General features: G+C 38.1%; 1 protein-coding gene across 22 annotated transcripts in view; it reads left to right on the top strand.

The window, feature by feature from the left end:
* TRIP12 (thyroid hormone receptor interactor 12) overlaps nucleotides 1-18,926 on the top strand; it is a 153,748-nt gene that overhangs the window by 60,458 nt on the left and 74,364 nt on the right. For all 22 annotated transcript variants that reach the window (XM_027515444.1, XM_027515453.1, XM_027515383.1 and 19 more), the window contains 2 exons: nucleotides 14,596-14,701; nucleotides 17,320-17,456. In XM_027515444.1, coding sequence (XP_027371245.1) covers nucleotides 14,596-14,701; nucleotides 17,320-17,456 — 243 coding nt within the window. The remainder of the gene's footprint in view (nucleotides 1-14,595; nucleotides 14,702-17,319; nucleotides 17,457-18,926) is intronic.

Here is an 18,926-nt window from a genome sequence, read left to right as displayed (position 1 = left end):
GCGTATAGTGGAGTAGAAAAAACTAATAATGTTTGACAATAATACATCCAAGCAAAGAAACTACATAAGAGAAAGGTATCTTGAGACACTTCTTTCTCTCTCTTTTTTTTTTTTTAAAAAGAAAAGATAAACTTCAGGAAGCCAGATGTTCATTTCATTAGAACTGATTAGAAATGATAGGGACCCTCTTCAATTACAATTACTATAATGCTGAAGTGCCTTTTTTTTTTCCCCCCCTATTTTGAGAAATCTAAAAGGCACAAATACAGAGAATAATACGACACTTATCTATGGTTTTTAAAGCATTTAGTTTTTGTAATATTGAACCTGGAAGCTTGTTTTGACCATCTTTTTTCCTTTTGAGCCCTCTTGGAAAATTTCAGATCCATGTTTTGATATGCATAGACCATTTTTTGGTTTTTGGAAGATTTTATACCGTGTCTACTGTTGTTGTCAAAGTATCAGTCATATTGAATCCGCCTAACCTAGTGTTGAGTCCACACTGTTAGCTCTGTATAGTTGAATCCTGCAGTCAATAAACTGTTAATTCAGTTGATTCAGTATTAGTGAAACTTTGGCCAGAATACTAGTAGACACTATTTTAAAATTTTATGTTTAATCTGTATCATAGGGTTATTTGAAGGTAACCTCTTTCACTCCTAGGTCGTAAAAACTGTTCTATGTGGTATTTTAAATATGCAGTGTGTGCGTGCATGCTTAGTAGCTCAAATTGTGTCCCACTCTGCAACCCCATGGACTGTAACCAGCCAGGCTCCTCTATCTTTGGGATTCTCCAGGCAAGAATACTGCACTGGGTTTCCTCCTCCAGGGAATCTTCCTGAACTAGGGATTGAACCCTTGTCTCCTGCATTTGCAGGCAGATTCTTTACCACTGAACTATTTGAATTTGAATTTAAATATTGGTTGAAGATTAGGATCTGTATCTTAAAGTCAGAAGGAAATGAAAGGTTCAATAAAAAGGGACAGCTGTTTGTCCACTGGTTCTGACAAGGCTTTCTTGAGAATTGAAGTTATTTATCTCCACCTTTATACCTATTCTTGTGTCTGCTTTTTTTTTATTATTTTTTATTTATTTTTATCTGCAGTGGATCCTCGTTGCCGTGCATGGGTTTACTCTAGTTGCAACAGGTTGGGGGGCTACTCTTCAGTTGCCGTGTGTGGTCTTGTCACTGCAGTGGCTCTTTTGTTGCAGGGCACAGGCTCTAGGCCATGTGGGCTCAGTATGGTGCAGGGGCTTAGTTGCTCTCGGCAGCGTGTGGGATCCTCCTGGACCAAGGATCCAGCCCACATCTTCTGCATTGGCAGGCAGATTCTCAGTCACTGGACCACAAGGGAAGTCCCTTCTGTCAGTGGCTGACCAGCCAGATTCCCTTGGTTGTGAGGTTGCTCTCAAACAGAAAGCCCCGATGTGTTGATGTTGCCACTGCCATAATGAAACCAAGCCCAGATATGCTGCTGTACTCACTGCACATGATCACATCTGACGGAGTAGTTTTTAAAACTCACTTCATAATTGTTTTTCTTATATTCAGAAAATCTGTGTGTGTTCTGTGGTCACTAATATCACTTTCCCATTTTTATTGCCACTATCCTACTTCTAAGCTCTAATTATAGCCTAAGCTGTTGAAACAAGAGACGGGAACCAGCATTTGTTTCGCATTAAAAGTGCCAAGGATTTTACAAATGCAGTCTCATTTAATTTTCAGAAAAATTGGTGCTTGTTAATAGTTACTAAGGAAATTTATTCCAGGGAGGTGAAATAACTTGCCATAGTAACATATCTCCTAAGTGACAAGAGTTAGGATTTGAAGATAGGGGTATGTATGCCTATGAAACCTTTGTTTCCTTTGCTGTGTCACTTATTTTTTACCCATCGTTCTTTGTGTTTTGCTCTTGCAACCTGTTTGGATCATTAAGAGATGTTAATAATCCAAATAGGCTCTCCCAGAGGAGATGAACTTTTATTTGATCCTTCTTTACTAGTATCGATTCATCTTTGGGAATGAATAATACTGGTTGACCCAGAGATTCACATTATAGCATTAACTGCATGTTGGCTTCTTTACAAGTATTAAGTGAAAAATATTTCAAGATGAAATAATACCAAATATTTAAAGTGCTTCGTAGTGCCTGACAACTTTATAGTACTTATGTACTATAAACGCTGTGCTATGTCTCTTCACATATATATTCGTTCGTCAAATAACTGTTGTGCCTATTTTACAATGAAAAGGTTACCAACTTTCTCAGACACCAGTTTATGTGTATAGTACGTAAACAACGTGGATCATCTCATTTACCTGTGCTGTGTGTCAGGTAGTAATAGTCCCATCTTACAGACAAAGAGATTCAGGGTCAGTTCGATCAAGTTACCTGTCCAGGGTCACAGAACTACGAAGTGATAGAGCTAAGAGTCAAACCCAGGTCATGTGATTCCACAAAGTAGTTTAGGGTGAGATTAGGGTGCGGAGAACTGATAGATTGGATGAGCTCAATATAGACAGGCTTCCTGGAGTCATCGGGGCAGGGGGAGTTTTAACATGATTAAATGGGTCACTTCAGGAGAGTACTGCAAGAGGATTGGCAGTATTTGATAATTTTATTTAAGAATACAGAGGCAAGATGAGGTATCTTAGAGGAATCCTTGGATTTCAAGTACTGTTATTTTGAGGAGAGAGAGCTCTTACTGTGGAGCTAAAAATCCTAGATTTGAATCCTAGTTCTGCCATTTTATCATCTGGTATCTGAGAAAGTTGGTAACCTTTTCATTGTTAAAATAGGCACAATAGTTACTTGACAAATGAATATATATGTGAAGAGACATAGCACAACGCTTATAGTACGTAAGAATGCGTCACTAAATTTAGGGTGTATAACTGAAATTGAGTGACTTAAAGCATTCAAGTACATTGTTCTGAGAATGTAGGATTGATACACATCCTAACTATTGATTAATTGAAGGTATGGCTACTTTTAGATTTGGAAGACCAAAAAATAGTTTTGTGGCATTGGCAAATCATTGAATTGTGTTTATGATAGCTACCTAATCCCTAGTCTTTGCAGAATGATAATATTCATTCTGATGAAGCAGAAAGGAAAGAATGTAGGCGGAAACATTTGTGAAATTAAAATGCCATATAAATATGCAGTGGTGAATTTTGAATTGTTGTGATAGATTTGAAGGGCATTTGTGTGCATCAGGAATTAGTTTGATTTTTTTTTTAATTTAATATTAATCTGGAGGCAGAATCAGCTCCAATGGTTACAGTCATTCAGTGGATGAGCAACTCTGGTGAAAAATTTCTGTAAGTTATCTAAAAAATGGAGTGGATATTTTGTGAGTTAGAAAGCATTCCAGATTTGGTACATTATTGATTTTCTTCAACTTTTAAGAATCCGTGAACCTGTTAATTTGAAGGTGATATGTTTCCTCAGATATAGGATTATTCTAAGATTTGGTTGGCTTCAGTAAAGCTTCCTGGTAAAGCAAATTGTTTCCAAATTGTAGGAATAGCAGTACTTACATGATGCTTTTGTGTAAAACCATTTGCCATGGCCAAATATTACTCAAGGAGATTCAGGATATGCTTTCATATCTTGAAAGCTGGAAGAATTCTTAAGGTAACTTCTCCCTAACCCATTATTTTATAAATATTTGATCACCTGTTACTTTTGGGAGACAACAGTGGGCCATGGAACTCACTTTGGAAATGATGTGTTTAGTCAGATCACTTAACGCAGGAAGAGCTTTTCTGTTGTGCTGCTTCGGCAACTGTTGAACAAGTTTTGGGGGAGGAACTAGGGCGGGCAGGAAGACTAGAGAAGCAGCTACTTTGTGATGGGCTTCTGGAAGCCTGTGGCTTGTCAGCTACAGCTGATCAGAATGGCCCTGGGACAGAGGTCACCTTGTGTTAACTGATAGAAGTCTTGAGAATACCCCAAGGAGGGATAGTGTTATATGACAGTTTTAATCTGCATGAGGAAACTTTTCTTGCTGTGACTTGTTTAACCTTAGCAGTCTTACATACTTTGTAGCATAAATGTGAAACCAGTGGGGCAGTGTAATGATACATACACTTTTAAAAAATATTCTTATAATATGCTGCTTAATCTGCTTACCTTTTCTTTAGGCTAATTTTTCAGTAATTTGACTATTTCAAAGTATATACTTACTGTCTTAATAGTAGAAGGTGATGGATGGCATAGACGTTCCTATAAGGAACAGTTTGTGATCAAATCTGGAGTTAATTATGGAATGTATTTATAGAAAATTTTAAGTTATTATACTTTGAGTGCCATATCTGTTTGTAGCTCATTCCTTAAAGTGACCATCATGTGCACATTATTAATAACATAGCCATAGTTACTAGCTTATTTTCAGCTTGAGTTTCATATTCTTCTGCGACTTGCATGCAGCCTGTAGCCATTATTAGAACTAGACAAGAACCAGGCAGATGTCAAATTCTGGGAAGGTAATTCTGCTAAGATTAGGACTCTTTCCATCAGTCTGAAACAGGGTACTTTGAGTCTCTAGCATGGAGAGAAGAAAGAAGAATGAGTTGAGTGGGACAGAAGAATTTATTGATAAAAATAAACTCTTGGTTTTATCTAGTTAGGTCTTATAGGGACATACCTGCTGAGTTTGAAGAAAAATGAATTATCTTTTAGCCTGATGAGGTAATGAATGAGAAGCTTAAAGGGAAAAGAATTGAGTATTAAAAGAGTTTTATATATTATAAGGCAAGTGTTGAAGTAATTTAGTAGTTCTCATAGTTCTATAATGTAACCAACCACATATTACCAATAGTGTTTTCTTAACATTTTTAAGGCTATAAAAAATAAATTTAAAAAATTAGTTGCCAGATATTAAAAAAAGGACTTTTAAATGGAAGCAAACATTATTGGCCTCTTTTAGGCTTGCATTCTTTTATACTCTGAATTTTAAACAACCTTGGTATGTATTTTTATGTACCAAGTCGGAATGAGGGTTAATTCAGCCAAATTGCTCTTTACTGAACTTACATATAAATCAAATGAAAGATGCTCTTTTGTATTCATGCCTCTGTATTCTGTAATACTTTGATACTTATGATTATGAAGTGTTTGTTACTAAAAATGAAAAATCCAGAAAAATACCAAAACATAACAAAGAAGAAAAAAAAATCACTTAATCCCGTCCCTAGGAACTCTCTCTTCCTGTGTGTATCTTGCTAACATTTTTTTCCTTCATATTAATCAGTACTTATTTTCAGTTTAAAGTCAAGTGATATAAAATTATTAAAAGTAGTATTCTTTCTGTTACATTGCCCTTCCACGCAGCTGATCATTTTGTGTTTATTTGTGTATGTATTAATTATGTGCTCATTGGTCTTTATCTGTTGGGATTTTTTCACTTTGAGCGCTAGTGTGTGCCTTTTTTGGGGAATTTACCCTGCCACTTTACCCACCAAACGCGTGCGGTACATGCTTTCCATTTCCCCACTCACGATCGTTGCTTAGCTAACACTTGAGTCTGTAGGAACTTTTCTTTCTTACTCAGGTTTGTTTTTACTGAATTTAATAATTATTTTGTTCTTTACCCTTTCTTGACCCCATCACTCAACTCCAGACTGATAACTGATTGTCTACAAATGTTCTCAAGCTGTCTGTATGATTTTGTTTCATTTTCCTGAAGTAATGAGACCTCTGGATGGCTGCCCTTTTTATTTTATTGCATTATTGGTTATTACAAGATATTGGATATTATTTCCTATGCTATATAGTAAACCTCTGTTGCTTATCTGCTTTACATTTAGTAGTTTATAGCTGCTAGTCCCCTGCAGTCTGTACTTTGCCGCCCACACACACCCTGCCCTGCCTTTAGGCTTCCCAGGTGGTGCGGTGCTAAAGAATCCAGCTGCCAGTGCAGGAGTTGCGGGTTCAATTCCTGGTTCGGGAAGGTGCCCTGGAGAAGGAAATGGCAACGCACTCCAGTATTCTTGTCTGGAAAATGCCGTGGACAGAGGAGCCTGGCAGGCTATAGTCCATGGGTCACAAAGAGTCAGACACAACTGAGTATCTGAGCACATACACACTTTTGGTAACCACAAGTTTGTTTTCTGTTTCTGTGAGTCTGTTTCTTTTTTGTATATACATTCATTTTTGTTATTTTTTTACATCCTGCATATATGTGATAGCATATTATATTTGTCCTTCTCTGTCTGACTTATGTCACTAAGCATCATATTCTCTAGGTTCATCTGTATACCTTCAGATGACATTATGTCATTCTTTTTTATGGCTGAGTAACAGTAGTGTGTGTGTACACATCACATTTCCCTACTCTTGTCATTTATTGACAGGCATTTTGGTTGCTTCTGTGTCTTGGCTGTTGAAAACAGTCCTGCTGTTTGTTTTTTTTTTTTTTCAATAGATACATGTCTTTCTGTCTGTGTCTCTGTCTCCCATTCAGAGTAAGTTTTCTTTTCTTGCAGAAACCTCTTATGTACTTTTTTGTGAGGTAGGTTTACTTTGCTTTTGACTTCATAGTAGGAACTTTATTAAAATTCTGGTAATTGCTGGCTGTCTCCTCATTAACAAGAGTAGGGAAACCAAGTACGTAACCTGTAAGCTCTGAGCACATAGATGAGATTTGACTGAGATTCACTATCTAATGAACTAATTGGGCGATCATCATTTTTAGATCTTTTTTCTTTGGTAAAATTCCACAGGGAAGATTCTTTCAGACTCCTGCTTGGAGGTGAAAACCTTACTGCCAGAATTCTGGAGCTTAGTGGGAGAAGATGCCTAGGAAAGAGGCCATATGTCATCCAGTTGATCTATATATTCTTGATCACCTCCCCTCTCTCATTTTTGGTTTGGTGCACCTGTTTGCAACTGTGTACTTTAACCTAGAATTTCTGTATTTTGCACTTTCTGAAGAATAAAGATCTTAGGCATACCTGCCTTGGGAGAGTGACATTTACACAGCTGTACAAGTAGGGGAGGGGATCTAGACTCCGACAGCTCATAAACAGCCTGTGAACCAGTCCTTGGTTTAAACTCTGCAGTTGTTCCAGAGGTATTTGGTACCATCAACTCCTGGACCTTTGTGGGATTCTGAGTGTCAGTCTGATTGGTAGTTTATCTCCATTTTCTGCCTTCAGTCTTCTTGTCTTTCCCATGTATTTAGCACTGGAATTACTACTTTTTCATCTTCTGAAATTGTGTTGTGTTGTGATAGTTGTCTCTGCCATTCTTCCCACCCTTGTGAATTTATGCCTCAGATCCTTTTAAAGCTATTTTAGTAGAGTTTCACTAGAGGACAGAAGCAAATGCATGTGTGGTCAGGTCTTTGTCTTTACCTAGAAGGCAGACAGTTTTCTATGTATATACATGTATTTTTATCAAGAGTAGAAGCTCACTCCACATGACAGTGGGTATTGCTTTTTGAGTGCCTGTTACAAGACCGGCTTCATACTAGAGAGTTGACATACATTAAATTTCATTATCATGATGACACATGATAGTTATCCTTAGTGTTAGACACTTAGATGGTGTCGTAGTTATCCATGTTTTAGGAATGAAGAAACCAGAGTGTTTTATCTGCCTAACTGATTTTAACTGACATTTTTCCTTTTAAAAAATAACCTATAAGTTATATCATTTTAGTAGCATATGGATATACCTCTTAGCCCATTCCCATTTACATTGTTGTTGTAAACTTAAAAATTGATTCTAGCTCAGTAATTCATTATTTTCTTGTTAGGTCACTGGTTATTTTTCATTTAAATATTAATATATACTTTGAACTCCTCCCAGAAATATGAGTTTATATTCTCACTGTGTGCTGTGCTTAATAGCTCAGTCGTGTCTGATTCTTTGCAACCCCATGGACTGTAGCCCTCCAGGCTCCTCTGTCCTTGGGGATTCTCCAGGCAAGAATACTGGAGTTGGTTGCCATGCCCTCCTTCAGGGGATTTTCCCAATCCAGGGATTGAACCCAGGTCTCCCACATTGCAGGCAGATTCTTTACCATCTAAGCTACCAGGGAACCCCCTATATTCTCACTGGCAGTGTAAAAATGCCAATTTGTTCACATCCTCATTAGCTAACATTGTGTTGCTGCAGTTTTTATTACTGTACTGATGTTTATTTAACCATTCCCTATTATTTAACATTTAGCGCTTTTCCAGTGTCTCATTATTACAGTGGTTAGACAAGTATCCTTGCACATTTCTAAGTTTTAATTCATGGCGTCAAATCAGTGCCTGCAATTGCTATGCATTGACTAGGAAATAAAAATTTGGCTTAGAAAATTCCACTTGGATTTTAGCTCACTGTCATTCATCTGCACAACTTATCTTTTATTGTTTCTGAGTGATTTTTAAATAAACATCTACGATCCCTTATTATGTGGTCAATTTTTGTGAATTTCTTTTAGAAAAGTAGCCATTGATAGCAATGTATGTACTTGAACATCAGTTCAGTTCAGTCAGTCAGTCATGTCCAACTCTTTGCGACCCCATGGACTGCAGCATGCCAGGCTTCCTGTTCATCACAACCCCTGGAGTCAGTCAAACTCGTGTCCGTTGCATTGGTGATGCCATCCAACCATCTCATCCTCTGTCGTCCCCTTCTCCTCCCACCTTCAATCTTTCCCAGCATCAGGGTCTTTTCCAGTGAGTCGGTTCTTCGCATCAGGTGGCCAGAGTACTGGAGTTTCAGCTTCAGCCTCAGTCCTTCCGGTGAATATTCAGGACTGATCTCCTTTAGAATGGACTGGTTGGATCTCCTTGCAGTCCAAGGGACTCTCAAGAGTCTTCTCCAACACCACAGTTCAAAAGCATCAATTCTTTAGCGTGCAGCTTTCCTTATAATCCAACTCTCACATCCATACATGACTACTGGAAAAACCATCGAATGTCACACTTTCAAAATGTCACACTTCAGAAAAAAAGACTATTTTGAAGTCCTGGACTTTTTATAAATTAGTTTTGGTTAGGAATACTTCTTTGAAAAAGGGGGGAAAAAAAAAGTAAGACATATCTGTCTTTTAGAAAACAAATCAATTAGTTTTAAAAAAATACTGCTAGCTTCACCTTTATTCAGAGGAATAAAGATGATAGGAATATATTTAGGAACAAGTGCAGGTTTCCTTATACCAATACGTAGTTGATCCTTGAACAATAAGGAGGTTAGTCTGCATGTAACTCATAGTTGGCTATTCTTACCCACAGTTCTTCCACATCCTTGGATTCAACTAACTACAAAGTGTTTTGTCCTATAGTTATTTACTATTTATTGAACAGTATCTGAGTATAAGTGGACCGTGAATGGTTCAAAGGTCAAGAGCTTTGATACAAGATTTACACCTAACTTTATTATCAAAGACTTTGTGGATAAGAATATATTAATCTGACCCATGATAATTCTGGTTGCTGCTTAAAGTGGCATTGTAAAAATAAATGATAAGGTGCAGTTTTGCTGCATTACAGAGCCTGGGACAGAGAGGTGTATGTATGTGTTGTACACACACAACGGTAGGTTGTTGGCTTACACCTTTCCATGTTTCCTCCTTTATGAAAATCCTCCATATTTGACCAGTAGAATGATTGGAAACACTTGGGTTCTACAAACATACTTTTTTTTTTAATTGAAGGATAATTGCTTTACAGAATTTTGTGGTTTTCTGTCATACATCAAGAATCAGCCATAGGTACACCCATGTCCCCTCCCTCCTGGACCTCTCTCCATACCCTTCAGCCTATTGCAGAGCCCCTGTTTGAATTCCCGAGTCATACAGCAAATTCCCATTGTCTATCTGTTTTACCCATGGTATTGTAAATTTCTATGTACTCTCTCCTTGTATCTCCCCTTCTCCCTCCTCCTCCCACCATGTCCACAGGTTTGTCTCTGTAACTGTTTCTCCATTGCTGCCCTGAAAATAAATTCATCAGTGCCATCTCTTCAGATTCCATATATATGTGTCAGAATACAATGTTTATATTTCTTTTTCTGACTTAATTGACTCTGTAGTATGGGTTCAAGTTTTCGTCCACCTCATTAGAACAGATCCAAATGTGTTCCTTTTTATGGCTGAGTAGTATTCCATTGTATGTATGTACCACAGCTTCATCTGTTGATGGACATCTAGGTTGCTTCCATGTTCTAGCTATTGTAAGTAGTGCTGCAGTGAACATTGGGGTACATGTGTCTTTTTCACTTTTGATTTCCTCAGGGTATATGTCTAGGAGTGGGATTGCTGGGTCATATGCTGGTTTTATTCCTAGCTTTTTAGGGAGTCTCCATACCGTCTTCCATAGTGGCTGTGTCAGTTTACATTCCCACCGGCAGTGCAAGACTGTTCCTTTTCTCCACACCCTCTCCAGCACTTACTGCTTGCAGACTTCATGATGATGGCCATTCTGACTGGTGTGAGGTGGTATCTCACTATGGTTTTGATTTGCATTTCTCTCATGATGAATGATGTTGAGCATCTTTTCATGTGCTTGTTAGCCATCTGTATGTCTTCTTTGGAGAAATGTCACTTCCAGTCCCTTTCCCACTTTTTGATCGGGTTGTTTGCTTTCCTGGTATTGAGTTGTATAAGATTCTTGTGTATTTTGGAAATTAATTCTTTATCATTTGTTGCCTTTGCTATTATTTTCTCCCATTCTGAGGGTTGTCGTTTCACCTTGTTTTCTACAAACATACTCTTTATACCGAGAGTTTTCGAGTTTTGTAAGTGAACTAGTAAAGCAAAATTTTAACACCTTGTCACAAGTATTTGAAGATGTAGTACTCAGTTCTGCTTCAGAACTAAGCTTAGAATGGTGTTGAATTATGCACTTTTAAGCAAGTCAGTTAATATTTTTGTGTATGAAAAACAATTATTATAACAACTTTGTATCTGAAAGTGCTTTTGCAAATCTCCATAGCTTAACATTGTCAGTTTGCTGAATGGCCAAAAGAAGTTTAAGCTGTCCCTGAGGTTTCAGCTTCCTTTTCTCCAGAATTTATGACCTTTCTATGTTCTAAACACATTTTAGACTTTTGGAGGAATTTATATAGTTCTGTAACAAAGTTTAGAGAGCAAAATATTTGAGGTTCTCTCTCTTAGTTTATCAGGCTGGATGGAGTCATGTCAATTAGCCTGAGAGTCATTTTACATTATGATATTATGACATCAATTATAAATATTTTTCTGTTCACTCTTGTTTTGACTTTTCTTTGCCCTACTTGTCTGTAACTTAGTACAGTTCTTTTAAAGTTTAACAACAAGAATGGATAGACCTTGTGACACAGCCATAGAAAAGGAATACCTATTTGCTGTAAAAAGGAATGGACCAATATGCGCAACAGCATGAGGTCATCCAAAACACTATGATTCCATTTGTGAGAAACTCCCAAGTAGGCAATAGCAACAGAAAAGAAGACCAGTGATTGCCAGAGATCTGAAGTGTGTGTGTGGGAGGGGGCATGGCGGATGTATTGCAGGGACCATAAAGGAACTTTTTAAAGTGATGGAAACGTTCGATATCTCAATTGCAGTGTTGGTTACACCAGTGAATATATTCGTCAAACTCATCGAACCCCATTTAAAATGAGTACATTTTATCATATGGAAATTACCTTTGAATGAAGTTTAAAAGAGAGTTTAAACACAGAAGTCTAAAATAGGGCATGAGTAGTGAAAGTGTCCAAAAGTATGCTGTCACCATGAATTAGTAGTAAAGCAGTAGGCCATAACGTTAAATATTGAATGTCACAGAATAGTTGTGAAAATTTATGCTAGTGTCCATTACTATATATCATAGTATATTCAAAGACACTTCGGTATTACATGAATTGAGTCATATTCAGTTCAGTTCAGTGGCTCAGTCGTGTCCGACTCTTTGCGACCCCATGAACCGCAGCACACCAGGCCTCCGTGTCCATCACCAACTCCCGGAGTCCACCCAAACCCATGTCCATTGAATCGGTGATGCCATCCAACCATCTCCTCCTCTGTCGTCCCCTTCTCCTGCCCTCAGTCTTTCCCAGCGTCAGAGTCTTTTCCAATGAGTCAGCTCTTCGCATCAGGTGGCCAAAGTATTGGAGTTTCAGCTTCAACATCAGTCCTTCCAATGAACACCCAGGACTGATCTCCTTTAGGATGGCCTGGTTGGATCTCCTTGCAGTCCAAGGGACTCTCAAGAGTCTTCCCCAACACCATAGTTCAAAAGCATCAATTCTTTGGTGCTCAGCTTTCTTTATAGTCCAACTCTCACATCCATATATGACTACTGGAAAAACCAGAGCCTTGACTAGACGGACCTTTGTTGGCAAAGTAACGTCTCTGCTCTTTAATATGCTCTCTAGCTTGGTCATAACTTTCCTTCCAAGGAGCAAGCATCTTTTAATTTAATGGCTGCAATCACCATCTGCAGTGACAATAATTTACAGGTTTTTAAAGTGCTTTATAAGTGAAAGTGGCAAAAAGTGGAAAATGGAAGATAGATGGGGAAACAATGGAAACAGTGACAGAGTTTATTTTCTTGGGCTTCAGAATCACTGCAGATTATGATTGCAGCCATGAAATAAAAAGACGCTTGCTCCTTGGAAAAAAAGCTATGACAAACCCAGACAGCATATTAAAAAGCTGAGACGTTACTTTGCCTACAAAGGTCCATCTAGTCAAGGCTATGGTTTTTCCAGTAGTCATGTTATGAATGTTCGAGTTGGACTATAAAGAAAGCTGAGTGCAGAAGAATTGATGCTTTTGAACCGTGGTGTTGGTGAAGACTCTTGAGAGTCCCTTGGACAGCAGGGAGATTAAGCCAGTTAATCCTAAAGGAAATCAGCCCTAAATATTCATTGGAAAGATTGATGCTGAAGCTCCAGTACTTTGGCCACCTAATGCAAAGAACTGACTCATTGGAAAAGACCCTGATGTTGGGAAAGATTGAAGGCAGGAGGAGAAGGGAATGATAGAGGGTGAGATGGTTGGATGGCATCACTGACTCAATGGACATGTGTTTGAGCAAGCTCTGGGAGTTGGTGAAGGGCAGGGAAGCCTGGCGTGCTACAGTCCATGGGCTCGCAGAGAGTCAGACGTGACTGAGCGGCTGAGCTAAACTGATAAGTCAAAGTACCTTACTTGTTTTTTTAATTGCAGTTTTAATGTAATGTGCACTGATGATTTTTTCCCTCTAAATTGAACATTTTTTGTCTGTTCCAGCTTCATTGCCTATTTTGGATAGAGATATAAGTAATATTTTCTGAAATACTTAATTTCTTAATTTTTTAAATGTTAAAAAATAGTGATATTATTAGCTGAACATATGAAGCTTACTCCATTAGCTGTCTGGGACTTCACAGGTGGCTCAGTGGTGAAGAATCTGCCTACCAAGGCAAGAGCCACAGGAAAGTCGAGTTCAGTCCCTAGGTCAGGAAGCTACCCTGGAGGAGGAAGTGGCAACCAACTCCAGTATTCTTGCGGGGATACTCATCTCATGGACAGAGGAGCCTGGCGAGCTACAATCCATGGGGCGGCAAAAAGTCAGACATGACTGAGCAACTGAGGAATCATTTCGCTCATAATCTGTCTATAGACCATGTCCATCTTTCAGATTTCAATGGAAAAAAAAATTAAAACTTGAGAAGAAACAGGTGATCTGGAGAATTGTTATTGTACATTTGGTCTCTGAGAACGTTAACGTCTGTTCAAGATGACCCCGAAGTTCTAATGAGATCTGGTCTGTTGACTTTGGAGATCTTCCACTGCTGGGGTTCTGTGTTTAGATAGAGCACACCACCCAGGGTGTTGTCATGTCATGTACGGCGTAGGGTAACAACATGGTTTGGGGAGGCGGCAGTTGAAAATGCTCTGGTGGCTTCCCCGTTGTTCATAAGATAACAAATAACTTTACATAGTTGCTATACCTTTTTAGAATCTGTTATCCTATAAAGATGTTAGATTGCAGATTATCATGTGAAGTGTTGTGCTTGTTTAACTTTCTCCCTCTAATTGTATAGTATTGTCTAAATTGGACATTCTAATAGGCTTCAGTTCAAATGTGTATTCCTTGCAGACGGGGTGGTGAAAGAAAACATTTTGTTCTTTTGTGGCCTTATTGATGAGCATTATAGAAACTAGGTGCCATGGGGTACTGCAAAGATAATGTAGCAATAAAGTGCTAAATGAAATACTGAAAGTCTTGAAATATATAGTATATATAAAAATTTAAAAAAAACCTCTTCGCTTTAGTTAGTAGAGAAAAGCAGTGGAGGAGTAGAGATGTGATGGGAACTTTTTAAAGCGGAGGATTTGACGGATGAGGGACCATCACTCATGGTGTCGGAAAGCTTGAGTCAAGGTTAGGCCAGAGTGAGAAGACGTCTCCTTGGACAGTCATGCCAGGCACCGTAGGAACTTCCCCAGTGTGAGCTGGTGCAGTGAAGGCTGACCATGCAAGTAGACCTAGAGGCTGCTAGGGAGCCCATGAGAAGAGTCCGTGGAGTTTTGACCAGGATGGCGGCCTGAAGAATTTTGTCATTTTTAATTTAAGATGACTCCTTTAAACATGTCCCTCTTGCGTTTCACGTTTGTAGGTTTAAGAAAATCTACCAAGAAGCGCAGCGAATCCCCGCCTGCCGAGCTCCCCAGTTTGAGGCGGAGCACACGCCAAAAGACCACGGGCTCCTGCGCTAGTGCCAGGTAATAATTTGGGCCTGTCAGTGTGATATTAGTTCATTTCCTGGGTCCAGCTTTCCCCAAAGGCCTTCATTTTATGAGTTTTAAAAAAAATTTCATGAAAGTTTTCTTTTTGAAAATCGAGCAAAGAAATTCATTCTAAATAGAACTATTATTTCTGTGAATTCTTCCCCAATATTTAACTTAACTTTTTTTCCTTTTTTGCTAAGCTTTAATCATGCCTTTTTGGGGACAACACCTTTGTCTTCTGCCTTTTCCTCTGTTGTTTTACATTATTTGCACAGAGTTCCTGCCAGCAGTTGGACATTTGGTGGTTTTTGGAGTTCCTATCTGCCAAAGAGCTCTCTAATAAGCATCTTTATGCAGATTCGGGTTATTTTTAAAGGTAGCTAAATTTCCCAGTTGTGTGATGAGTGGATCAAAAGGGATGCCTGTTGTAATGGCTGTAATATTGCCTAATTAGTTTCTAAAAGTGTTGGCATGAGTTATTGAGTTTAATGGGTGAGGGCGAGAGATGTACTTCATTTTTATTTTGCCTTACAACACCCATCCTCAGGGGAAAATGTGGGTTTTGTTTGTGTTCTTTCATGTCTCCATTTTTCCCACTTTGAGCCCATTTTCAGAAAATCATCTACCTTTGACATACGACATAGTATGTTATTTCCCATATTTTCATTAACTGATTGAGAATCTTAGGTTGAAGTTAAAAAACCTTGTTACTCCAGTTTCACGTCAGATTTTCAGGATTGGTCAGTTCTGGTGTTGTGCTGCTAATTATCACAACCATATGGGACTTCTCCCTCCTTTATGTGTAATTTGCTCCTTTTCTAAATGTGCCAAAAACCAGTGATGGCGTGGGTGATTTTTAGTTTGCTTTTCCCATCTCAGGTCAGTTGAAAGGTTTAGTGCTTCTTTGGTTCTTCTCTAAGGTAATCAACTTCATACCTTTGACTGCTGGTACAGTAATAACATAAGGAAACAGAATGACTTGTTGCCTAATAATAAGTCATAAGGAAAGGACTCTAGGCCCGTTAAGCTCTGCTTTTCCACTTGTTTTCTGGTTCTATTAGGATTGTTTAAAATATTGTTTAAATATCTGGAGTTAGTACACCTGTTTGCCTTTGAATTTTGTTGGCAGTACTTTTATGAGGACCTCTGAGATGATTTCTTGGTTTTTCAGGGCTTTTGCCCTATTTTGGACCAAACTTTGAATCCAGGTTACCCAAGGTTTATTGTCTTAGATATAACCTGAATTCACTGTGGTTAAAAATTAAGTTTGAACTGTTCATGGAGTCAGGTAGTCTAGTGTCCTGTCTTTCTTGGCAGCCTTCTTTACTTCTCCTCTGGAGCACTGTCTTAATGTACTAGGAGTTATTTACTTATGTGCTGCACACAAGCTGTCTACCCGCCTGTCTGCAGCGTTCTTCATCTCAGGCTTTTCTGAATTTGCTGAAATTCTCTTAAATTTAGTATTTTCATAGCCTCTCACAGCTGCAGTTTCATTGCTCTGTAGACTGACACACTTGAGGGCAGCAACCAAATGTTCAGCACAGAGCGTGTCACATGATTGATGCAAATTAAATGTTAAATAAGTGACTTAATTTGAATCGCAGTAATTTGTAGCTTGGTAATTTGGGTTTGGAATGAGGTTTTTTTTTTCCCTAAAGGAAAGACTGGCTGAGTAAATCCCTGTTTAGGGGCATACTTTTTTTTTTTTTTTTTTTTTAACTAATTGGAAGAATAAACTCTTCTACAACTCTGGTAATTCAGCCTTCATTTGCAGGGCACTTAAGCCTGCTTCCTCCTTGTTCTTTACCAAGCAGCATTATTCATTGTAGCTTGACTTTAGTCTAAAACATTTCTTTAGTAGTAGGTTTTTGCACTTCCAAGGTCATTCGGGGGAGCTGCGGTTTAAAGTTGTAATAATTTGGAAGTCTTTTGTCTATGCATGATTTGCTTACTGATTTCACTTATTAAAATAGAAAAAGTGTCAATGAAATGTAGTTTGCTTCATGATAAATGACTAATAATTCTTTTTTCCACATCTTATAGTAATGCCTCAGTGTGAAGCAGGTGTGTTCCCAGATTTAATCTGTACCTATCTGTAAATATTGAATATTTAGTTCTTTATTTTAAAGGAGAAGCTATTGTCCATGATGAGGATAGTAACTTTTTTGATGATGTAAGTCATCTGGGACTTAAGGGATGGGGATTTTGCCTATTGTCGTCTCTCTTCTTACCTGTCGCCCATTTTCAACTATCAATCTGAAACTCCATGTATTGATCCACTGTTTACCCAAGAATTAGAGATCTATTTTGAATGAATTGTTTCTGCTAAAGGAATCACTTTTCCATTTAGTTGAAGTGTTTAAAGATCACTTCTGTCTGAAAGGATGACAACAGCTCATAGCCTCACAAAAGCTTGTATTGTCAACGTGATATAGCTTGGAAGAGTTTTAAATATACAAAGTCTTGGTTGTTACCCATAGTGATTTTCTGCAACAATTTTTATGTAAAAAGAAGAAACTCGCTTTGTGTTCCATGCATTGGAGCTTTGTGCTGTGTGGACATTGCTCCTGGTCACTGGGAGCGCTGCCTATGATGGCATTTTTCTGTCGTAGTCGGCGAGGCTCTGGCCTGGGCAAAAGAGGAGCAGCTGAAGCTCGTCGACAGGAGAAGATGGCCGACCCTGAAGGCAACCAGGAGACGGTGAACTCTTCAGCTGCACGGACAGACGAGACTCCCCAAGGAGCAGCAGGTAGATTGGCACTTCTTAGGCCTAAAATGTGTTTATGTATCTTCCAGCTTTATTTGGAGATAAATTACTATTTAGGTATACGAGGTATAATGGAAAAGAGGTGACAGCTACATCTTAAGGTGTTAATAACCATCAAACTTGTTGTTTTCTTTCGTTTTATAGATTTGGTTTTTGATTAGTTGTATTCATTTGTTTTTTGTATAATTTTTTTTTCCAAATCCAAATTGGTATTAACTAAGTTCAAAGGGCTTTTAAGAAGCAGAAACTCTTTCTGTGTAAGCTTCTTAAACATCGATCAGTACATATAATAGTTGCCTGCTGATTTGCTTGAAAAAATTAAATTCATAATAAAAATGTATCGATATAGTTTAAATTGCTTCATAAATGTGCAGGTTTTAATTTAGAGTGTTATAGTCTGTTAAAAATAAGTATTTGGTTTGAACCTAACAGCTTTAAGAATAATATTATTCCTATTTTTATGGGTTTTTTATTCTTGATATCTTAGCACAGCAAAAATTAAGTCACCCCACTCCAAGTATGTATCCATTACCAATACATAAAGCAGGCTAAGACTTCAGTGTTTGATTGTGGCTAACAAGTTTAAGAAGTAGTTTGTTATAAGCATTTGTCACTACTATTAAAACAGATACAAAAATATTAGAATTCAGCATTATGAACATATGGTTATAAGTCCCTTAAATCTAGATAATATGTGTAACTTTAGGTGTAGGCATATATATTCTTTCTTTTGAATGAAGTTCTTTCATGTATTATTATTTAATATCAGAATATGTGCCAGTTTCCTTTATTGCCTACAGTCGCTCATATGTTCTGGTTTGACAGGAAGGTTCTGGTTTGCCCACTACTGTCCATGTTTTTTGCCTTTTTCTGTCCAGCTTAACATCTTTACCAACCAGTCTTTCCTGGTTTTGTATAGTAAACTACATGGTGAACTGAACAGCATCTCATCTGGTAGTGCCTTTTTCCTAGAATAGTTTTTCTGAAGGGTTAAGTGGTAGAGTTTTGGGAAAATAAAGTACATTGCACGTGCAGCTCGTTGAAGCTCTGCATAACACAGCTGATGCTTCAAGTCTGAATATGAAAGTGGAGCAATTCCTATGTGGATGACTCTTCGAGATGGAGCTGCTGAGTGTGTTGTTAAAGTGGACTCATTATGATAATTATAATAGCTAACATTTACACAGGGTACACCCCATTGCATACACACTATTAAGCATTTTGCATGTATTCTCATTTAATATTTGGAGCAACCTGCTGAGGTGTGAGCACTGTTATCCTCATTTATAAATGAGGAAAATTGAAATGCACAATGGTTAAGCTTGCTAGGATTACAGGCCTGGATGTGTGACTCTTGAAGTGCACAGTTGTAACAACAGCTGTGTTGTTCTGCTTCCCTATGGTTACTAGTTGGTTTAATTCATATGAGTGTAATTGGAGGCCAGAATGAGG

This window comes from Bos indicus x Bos taurus, chromosome 2, assembly GCF_003369695.1.
Source record: "Bos indicus x Bos taurus breed Angus x Brahman F1 hybrid chromosome 2, Bos_hybrid_MaternalHap_v2.0, whole genome shotgun sequence".
Lineage (NCBI taxonomy): Eukaryota > Metazoa > Chordata > Mammalia > Artiodactyla > Bovidae > Bos > Bos indicus x Bos taurus.
This window is presented reverse-complemented; position numbering and strand designations above follow the sequence as displayed.